At 48.5% G+C, this 10,311-nt stretch overlaps 1 protein-coding gene across 5 annotated transcripts in view; it reads right to left on the reverse strand.

The window, feature by feature from the left end:
• dmtf1 (cyclin D binding myb like transcription factor 1) overlaps nt 1-8,253 on the reverse strand; it is a 30,118-nt gene extending 21,865 nt beyond the window's left edge. For 2 of the 5 annotated variants that reach the window (XM_033040210.1, XM_033040209.1), the window contains exons 1-2: nt 8,138-8,253; nt 1,040-1,155 (exon numbers count right to left, since the gene is read on the reverse strand). In XM_033040210.1, the coding sequence (XP_032896101.1) occupies nt 1,040-1,155; nt 8,138-8,169 (148 nt within the window). In that variant the 5' untranslated portion in view covers nt 8,170-8,253. Of the gene's footprint in view, nt 1-1,039; nt 1,156-1,242; nt 1,493-8,129 lie in introns of those variants that run through there. The other 3 variants (XM_033040211.1, XM_033040212.1, XM_033040213.1) reach the window with 3 other exon arrangements.
• Nucleotides 8,254-10,311: the final 2,058 nt, after the last annotated feature.

Here is a 10,311-nt window from a genome sequence, read left to right on the forward strand (position 1 = left end):
CTCATGATTTTGTACCCCTCATCCTCCTGCTCTCCAAGGAATAAAGTTCCAGCCAGCCCAACCACTCCTTCTAGCTCAGGCACTCAAGTCTCTGCGCCCTTTCCAGCAACAGGGTGACCAAAACTGAAGGCAAAGCTGTAAGTGTAGCCTCACCGACGTCGTGTACAACTGCAACATAATGGTCCGTGTGTTGCTGGCATGTAGAACAGGATGTTGCCTCCACATCACTGCTTCTGAAGTAATTAAATGAAATATTCCCAATCTTGGCCAATAAATTAGGTGAGGCACTAAGAAGCGGTGATCTTTCTAGAAGGTAGAGGAAAATACGTTCTTTCCAACAGAGAATAGCATCAGAGCCTGGTTTGATGCCACCTCAGTTTCAGTCTCAAGACGGGTTCCGACCCGAAACATCAACTATCCCTTTTCGCCAGAGATGGGCGGCACGATGGTGCAGCAGGTAGTATTGCTGCCTCACAGCGCCAGATACCCAGATTCGATCCTGACTACAGGTGCTGTCTGTACAGAGTTTGTACGTTCTCCCTGTGACCTGCGTGGGCTTTTTCCGGGAGCTCCGGTTTCCTCCCACACTCCAAAGAAGTGCAGGTTTGTGGGTGAATTGTCCCTAGTGTGTGGGATAGAACGGATGTGCGGGGTGATCGCTGGTCAGCGCGGACGCGGTGGGCAGTAGGTTTCTATACTGTATCATTAAACTAAACAAAACATCTGGGAGCATAAACAGCCGTTAGTTGTTGTTTGAAGCAGGTTGGATCTACACAGACTTCCTTCTGCCCCGATCATCTACCTCTCTGTGCCCCTGAGACACCACCATGCTGACCGCTGCCCCGATCTTCACAGCCAGAACAGAGAGAGAGCACGGAGGGAGAATAGGGACGAGAAGCAGACGAGAGAGGAAGGGGAAACATTAAACTAGGCACCGCTCCACACACCGAACCGGTGATGCATCAATAACTTTACGTCTCTGAATATTCTTTAAACAGAAATATGGAGAAAAGGAACAAATGACGCAGTTTATCTGTACCGTGTTGAGGACAATGTAGGATTAGATTGCCTTCGGTGTCCTGGGCGAGAGTTACGGAGCTGATCGTTTCCACGGTAACTGTGTCAGATTCGCCTTCAATTGTGTTCATACTCAACCTGAAACACACAGGAAAAAAAATGTATTATTTACACACTTGTAAAGTCAACAAAACACATCAAATGTTAGAACAATTAAATACTCACAGCTAAAGAAAACCGATCGTCTAATTAAGAGGTGGCCATTTAAAAAGAATTTCCTCGGGAAATTCAGTTGACACTTCGAGGTAAATAGGCTTCCATTTTTTCTAGTGCTTATGAACTGCCCGTGCTTTTTGAAAATTGCTTGAAATAATCTTAAAGCTTGTTTGCAGTTGTTGCCCCAGCTAATTTCTGCACATTGTCAAAGGAATAAAGAAGTTCATCTTAGGACACAGAGTGCTGGAGTAACTCATCAGGTCCAGCAGCATCTGTGGAGAACATGGATAGGTGACGTTTCACAGAGTGCTGGAGTAACTCAGCGGGTCAGACAGCATCTGTGGAGAACATGGATAGTTGACGTTTCAGAGTGCTGGAATAACTCAGCGGGTCAGGCAGCATCTGTGGAGAACATGGATAGTTGACGTTTCACAGAGTGCTGGAGTAACTCAGCGGGTCAGGCAGCATCTGTGGTGAACATGGATAGGTGACGTTTCGGGTTGGGACCCTTCTTCAATTCAATCTCCGCAATGGGGCTGAGTTCCCAACCTGAAACCTCACCTGTCCACGGTCTCCAGAGGTGCTGCCTGACCTGCCGAGTTATTCCAGCACTTAACTCTTTGAGAGAAGCCATCTTCTCTAGTGGCATTGTGGACAATCCAAATTCTTGAAGGGTGCCCACACTTAAAACTATCTGGCCAGTTCAGCACAGGAACAGGCCCTTCGGCCCATAATGCCCATGCCGGACACGATGCCAAGTTAAACTAATCCCCTCTGCCTGCATGTGATCCGTATCCCTCCATTCCCTGCATATCCACGTTCCTATCGAAAAGCCTATTAAACACCACTATCGTATCTGCCTCCACCACCACCCCTGGCAGCGCGTTCCAGGCACCCACCACCCTCTGTGTAAAAACAAACTTGCCCCACACATTTCTGTAAACTACTTTCCCTCTCACCTTAAAGCTGCGCCCTCTACACAAGAGAGGAAATAAGAGATCATCAATAAGAGAGAGAAATCAGTGTCATTCAAGTTCTAGTCGTTCAAGTCTTCAGATCAGTCTGAAGAAGGGTCCCAACCCGAAACGTCACTTATCCATGTCCACCAGAGATGCTGCCTGACCCGCTGGGTTACTCCAGCACTTTGTCCCACTTTCCTTAGTAAACTAGCATCCGCAGTTCCATGTTTCTACATTCTGGTTGTACATTTTCTGTTCTGACCAAGTAACTCGAATCAGGAAATATCATTAAATACCGCACATACTGCCCACTGATCACATAACGTGTCCATCACGCCCACCACAACCAGAGAGCAGTCCTGAACTACTATCTACCTCATTGGTGACCCACAGACTATCCTTGATCGGACTTTGCTGGCTTTATCTTGCACTAAACATTATTCCCTTTATCATGTATGTGTACACTGTGGATAACTCGATTGAAATGATGCATTGTCTTTTCGCTGACTGGTTAGCACGCAACAAAAGCTTTTCACTGTACCTCGGTACACGTGACAATAAACTACACTGAACGCTGGTTCACCAGCATCCTTCTCCAATTCCAAAGCTAATCAGGTTTATTTATTAGGTTTATTTTTATTATTATTATTATTGACACATTGACTGAGGAACAGTGCATGCTATCCAGTCAGATAATACCATACATAAATACAAACAAGCCAAACTCCAGTCCAACAGGTAGAGCGAAGGGGAAGATACAGAGTGCAGAATATAGTTCTCATCATTGTAGCGCATCAGTTCCACAGACAAAGTCCAATGTCCGCAATGGGGTAGAGGTGAATCGGACAGCACCCTAGCTTATGGAAGGGCCGTTCAGAAGCCTGATAACAGAGGGGAAGAAGCTGTTCCCGAGTCTGGTGGTGCGCGCTTTCAAGCTTCTGTACCTTCTGCCAGACAGGAGCAAGGAATGATGTGGGACAAGTCTTTGAAACAAAGAACTGCAGATGCTGGTTTACACAAAGGGACACAGATACACTGTTTCCACACTGTAAGGCTCAATGACCTGATGAGTATTTTTGGCGATTTCTGTTTTTGTGTCAGATTTCCTGCATCTGCAGGATTGAATTATACTGCACAGCTTGCATCTGCTGCCCTCTGCCGTCACTGATGCATCTAACAGCTGAAGATAGACACAAAAAAACTGGAGCAACACAGCTGGTCAGGCAGCATCTCTGGAGAGAAGGAATAGGTGACGTTTCTGGTCGAGACCCTTCTTCAGACAGAGAGTCAAGGAGAGGGAAACGAGAAATATAGACGGCGATATAGAGAGACATAGAATAAATGAATAAAAGATATGCAAAAAAATAACTACGAGAAAGGAATCAGCCATTGTCAGCAGTGGGATAGATGAAAACTCATTTACTTTTTGGCATCTCTTTACTGGAGTGGATGTGGAGAGTATGTTTCCATTATTGGGAGAGCCCAGGACCAGAGGGCACTGCCCCAGAATAAAAGGTGTATGAAAGAACTGCAGATGCCAGTTTAAATCGAAGGTAGACACAATTTCCATCTCCCCAGAGATGCTGCCTGTCCCACCGAGTCACTTCAGCATTTTGTGTCTATCCCAGAATAAAAGGATATGCCTTTAGTTTGTTTAGTTCAATGTCACATGTACCGAGGTACAGTGAAAAGCTTTTGTTGTGTGCTAACCAGTCAGCAGAAAGACTTTACATGATTGCAATCGAGCCGTCCATTGTACAGATACACGGTAAAAGGTGCAACATTTAGTGCAAGGTAAGTCCAGAAGTGACCGATTCAAGATAGTTCCAGAGTCTACAATGAGGTAAATAGTAGCTCAGGACCGCTCTGACAGGATGGTTCAGTTGCCTGATAACAGGAGATAGAATGCCCGATAGAATGGAGGAGGAATCTTTCTAGCCAGAGGGAGGTGAATATGTGGAATTCATTGCTACAGAATTCATTTAACGAGGGGATTGACAGGTTTTTGATTAGTATGGGTGTCAAAGGTCATGGGAAGAAGGCAGGAGTAGGGGGGGTTGAGAGGGAAAGATAGATCAGCCATGATCGAACGGCAGAGCAGATTTGAACTGAATGGCATGATTCTGCTCCTAGAACTTACCAAGAAAAATCTCAAGACTAAGAAAATGTTGGAGAAGGATCCCGACCCAAAAATAAGCAAGTAAGTTTATTGGCCAAGTATTCACATACAAAGAATTTGCCTTAAATAAAACGTCACCTATCCATGTTCTCCACAGATGCTGCCTGACCCGCTGAGTTACTCCAGCACTCTGTGAAACGTCACCTATCCATGATCTCCACAGATGCTGCCTGACCCGCTGAGTTACTCCAGCACTCTGTGAAACGTCACCTATCCATGATCTCCACAGATGCTGCCTGACCCGCTGAGTTACTCCAGCACTCTGTGAAACGTCACCTATCCATGTTCTCCACAGATGCTGCCTGACCCGCTGAGTTACTCCAGCACTCTGTGAAATGTCACCTATCCACGTTCTCCACAGATGCTGCCTGACCCGCTGAGTTACTCCAGCATTCTGTGAAACGTCACCTATCCATGTTCTCCACAGATGCTGCCTGACCCACTGAGTTACTCCAGCACTCTGTGAAACGTCACCTATCCATGTTCTCCACAGATGCTGCCTGACTCGCTGAGTTACTCCAGCACTCTGTGAAACGTCACCTATCCATGTTCTCCACAGATGCTGCCTGACCCGCTGAGTTACTGCAGTATTTTGTGCCAATTTTAAAATGGTCGTACATAAATGAACCTCAAATTAGATTAACCACAATGAATGCCAAAAAATTAGCTTTGACAAAACCACATTGATGTAATCTTTATCCGAACTGTTAAACAAACTGTAATTTATGTTGTCATACAAATGTGTCGAGACTTGCCAGTGTATTAAATTTAATTTTAAAACTGCCTCAAAAGTTAGATACAGACATTATCAAGGATCTATTTATCATTAATGACAAAGCTATTACAGCAATCGTTTCCAGTCTACAATACCACCTATTTTAGTGCCATCTGAAAACTTACGAGTCATGCTATGATTCATCAATATCAAGAATAGAAAAATAAACAGACTGTCACATATATCTGAATACATTATATCAACAAATACACGTGCCATAAACTTCACTAACTACAAGTATTGGACCATGTACAATACTAAGTAGTCACATAGCATGGACACAGGCCCTTCAGCCAAACTCATCCAAGTCAACAAGATGCCCCATCTACACTGGCCCCATATCTCTCTAGATCACTCCTATTCATGTACTCGTCCACTGTTTTTGAAATGTTGATATAGTACCTGCCTCAACTACCTCCTCTGCAGCTCATTCCATATATCCACCACCCTGGGTGTGAAAAAGTTGCCCCTCAGGTTCCTATTAAATCTTTCCCCTCTCATCTTAAACCACTGCCTCCTGTACTACAAGGAATAAAGTCCTAGCCTGCACAACCTCTCCCTGCAGCTCAGGCCCTCGAGTCTAGTTTAGTTTAGTTTAGAGATTGTGTGAAAACATGCCCTTCGACCCACGGTCCAGCGATCACCCGTACACTAGTTCTATCGTACACACTAGGGACAATTTAAAGAAGCCAATTAACGCACAAACCTGCACGTCTTTGGGATGTGGGAGGAAACAGGAGAACCCGGAGAAGAAATTCGGAGTCACAGGGAGAATGTACAAACTCCGTAGCAAACTCCGTGAAGAGAGCACTCAAGAACAGGATCAAACCTGGGTCTCCGGCGCTGTAAGGCAGCAACTCTACCACTGTGCCGTCCTTAAACATCCTTGCAAAACTTCTCTGCATTCTTTCCAGCTTAAAATAGTTATATCTATTCATGTTTTAAACATATTCTAACACATGGTGCTCAAAATATTTTTTTTAAATAAAGTACCAATACGTTTATTGCAAAGTGCACAATGAGACAGGGAGCATGTTACAGAGGGCTTACACTCGCTCAGTTGAGCTAGGTCCCTCTCCACCACCACTTTGTCCACACCGTACTCCCCACCACCTGCTACTCCCCCCCCCCACACAACCGCGACATTCCCATCTGCATCCCACTCGGTCCATGTATCCCATTCACGCACTTCACCCTCGCCCCCCAATACCACGATTCACACTTCACTCACCACAACATGCCCACTCTCACAACATGCCCACTCTCACAACATGCCCACTCTCACAACATGCCCACTCTCACAACATGCCCACTCACCACAACATGCCCACTCTCCACAACATGCCCACTCACCACAACATGCCCACTCACCACAACATGCCCACTCACCACAACATGCCCACTCACCACAACATGCCCACTCACCACAACATGCCCACTCTCACATGCCCACTCCCACAACATGCCCACTCACCACAACATGCCCACTCCCACAACATGCCCACTCACCACAACATGCCCACTCCCACAACATGCCCACTCTCACAACATGCCCACTCTCACAACATGCCCACTCACCACAACATGCCCACTCCCACAACATGCCCACTCTCACAACATGCCCACTCACCACAACATGCCCACTCACCACAACATGCCCACTCCCACAACATGCCCACTCCCACAACATGCCCACTCACCACAACATGCCCACTCCCACAACATGCCCACTCACCACAACATGCCCACTCCCACAACATGCCCACTCTCACAACATGCCCACTCACCACAACATGCCCACTCTCACAACATGCCCACTCACCACAACATGCCCACTCTCACATGCCCACTCCCACAACATGCCCACTCACCACAACATGCCCACTCCCACAACATGCCCACTCACCACAACATGCCCACTCTCACATGCCCACTCCCACAACATGCCCACTCACCACAACATGCCCACTCTCACAACATGCCCACTCACCACAACATGCCCACTCTCACAACATGCCCACTCACCACAACATGCCCACTCACCACAACATGCCCACTCTCACAACATGCCCACTCACCACAACATGCCCACTCTCACATGCCCACTCCCACAACATGCCCACTCACCACAACATGCCCACTCTCACAACATGCCCACTCACCACAACATGCCCACTCTCACAACATGCCCACTCACCACAACATGCCCACTCCCACAACATGCCCACTCCCACAACATGCCCACTCACCACAACATGCCCACTCACCACAACATGCCCACTCACCACAACATGCCCACTCACCACAACATGCCCACTCACCACAACATGCCCACTCTCACAACATGCCCACTCTCACAACATGCCCACTCACCACAACATGCCCACTCACCACAACATGCCCACTCACCACAACATGCCCACTCACCACAACATGCCCACTCTCACAACATGCCCACTCTCACAACATGCCCACTCTCACAACATGCCCACTCTCACATGCCCACTCCCACAACATGCCCACTCACCACAACATGCCCACTCACCACAACATGCCCACTCACCCGAAACCCCTTCCACTGACCCCCCCTCACTTACTTCACCCACGTCTCCATCCACCCACCCTCCTCATACTCCCCTCCCTCCCTCCCTCACCCACTCCACACCTCCTCTGCCCCTCACCCTCCCCCACCCCTCCACCATCTGTCCCATCCTCTCCCCTCACCTCCCTCACCCCTCCCCTCTCCAGCCTCTCCCCTCCTTTCCATCCTCTCCCCTCTTCCTCCCTACCCCCACACCCCTCCCTCCCTCCCCTCACCCACCCTCATTCCCTCTCCTCCCCCGGTGGGGCCGAGCTGCAGGCGGGTGTGCGGCCCGCGCCGAGTGAGGGGGGGGGGGGGGGGTGATCTCCCCCCGGTTCCCTCTGCCCGCCCGCCCGCTCCCTCCTCTCCTCTCCTCTCCCCGCACACTCCCTCCCTACTCACTCACTCACTTCCTGTTCCAGGTGCGGGCACTCGGCGACATTGGGCCGGACACCAGCACCAGGCCGCCCGCCTGCCGCCGGAAACCCGCCCGCCGTCCACTTCCGCCCCGCTCCCGCCCCGCCGCCATGGCAACGCGGCCTGCCCGGCCCCGCACACCCGCAGCCTCACTACTACAGCCCACTGCCGCCATGGCAACGCGGCCTGGGCGGGGCTCGCACACCCGCAGCCTCACTACTACAGCCCACCGCCGCCATGGCAACGCGGCCTGCCCGGCCCCGCACACCCGCAGCCTCACTACTACAGCCCACTGCCGCCATGGCAACGCGGCCTGCCCGCCCCGCAGCCTCACTACTACAGCCCACTACTGCCATGGCAACGCGGCCTGCCCGCCTCACTACTACAGCCTACTCCCTCCCTCACCTTCACTACTACAACTCACTCACCCCTCACTACCACAAACTCTACCTTCACTACCACAGTTAACCGCATTCCCGCTCCCATGGCCCCACACCCCCACACCCTCACTACTAACCCTCCCCCTCACTCCCACCCTTCTCATTACCGCTGCACATCCTCCTCAGTAACATTCCTGCAGCTCACACACATACAGGCTAAACATATACACCACACACATGCAGGACGCCCCACACCAAACACATACATACATGCACACAGACGCCACCCCAGACCAAACACATACATACACTCATACATACATACATACACACAGATGCCACCCCAGACCAAACACATACATATATGCATACATACATACATGCACACAAACGCCACCCCAGACCAAACACATACATACACGCATACATACATACATGCACACAAACGCCACCCCAGACCAAACACATACATACACGCATACATACATACATGCACACAGACGCCACCCCAGACCAAACACATACATACATACATGCACACATATAGGCCGTCTCACCACAAGCACATACACATACACACGCACATACATACATGCACACACATACAAGCCGCCCCACACCAAAACGCGCACACACTTACAACCTTTATCTACAACTTTATCAACATATTCCATAATCTCAAGTGTTGAGTGTTTTAATGTCATATTTCCCGTAACAGAATAATGAAATTCTTACTTGGAGCAGCGCAACAGGTATGTAAACATAGTCTGCAAAACGCATGATAAACAACAGAAAAGGTTCAGTATATATATATATATATTTTTTTTTTTGTAATATATATTTTATATATATATATTTATACAAACAAACAATAAAAATACAAAGACAAAACAGTGTTCCGAAGTTGAGTTTAGTTTGGAGATACAGTGCAGAAACAGGCCCTTTGGTTCAATGAGCTGACCAGCGATCTCCACACACTAGCACTATCCTACACTTTTTTACAATTTACAGCTTTTTGTGTCTATCTGCAGGACTTATTATATGCCGGAGGAGATGTGCAGGGCAAGGTTTTTTTTACACAGAGGGTGGTGGGGCATGGAACGTGCTGTTGGGGCTGGTGCTGGAGGCAAATGCGATGGCGATGTCTCAGGGACTTTTACATAGGCACGTGGATATGCAGGGAATGGAGGATTAGGGATCACGTGCAGGCAGGCTGGTTTGCGCACAACAAAAGCTTTTCACTGCACCTCTGTACCTTGGTAAATTCAAAATTCAGATAAGTGATGGTGTTGGATTCATATTTGGCACTGACACGGTGGTACCCGTGTGGTAACCCCCCTCTGCAACCTCTCCTAAACCTCCACATTCTTCCTGTAATGCATACAATTTTTCAAATGCAGCCTGACCAAAGACTTATAACGCTACAGTCGCCAAGAAGCGCAGATACTGGTTTACAAAATGAGATGCAAAGTGCTGGAGGAACTCAATGGGTCAGGCAGCATCTCTGGAGAACATGGATAAGTGATAAAGGGATAAGGGAGTCAAGTTGTTGAGGTTGTGGACAAGTTCTGTCTGGCAGAGGAGAGAGTTAGCGGAGGGAATCTCATTGGGAAGATGGACACAAATACTGGAGTAACTCAGCGGGTCAGGCAGCACCTTTGGAGAAATTGAATAGGTGATGTTTCGGGTCGAAACCCTTCTTCAGTTTGAGAGTCAGAGGAAAGGAGACCGAGAGATTGGACAAACAAATCTTCTTCTTGCGAATGAAACATAAACCAAAGGAATAG

The sequence above is a fragment of the Amblyraja radiata genome, chromosome 21 (assembly GCF_010909765.2).
Source record: "Amblyraja radiata isolate CabotCenter1 chromosome 21, sAmbRad1.1.pri, whole genome shotgun sequence".
Lineage (NCBI taxonomy): Eukaryota > Metazoa > Chordata > Chondrichthyes > Rajiformes > Rajidae > Amblyraja > Amblyraja radiata.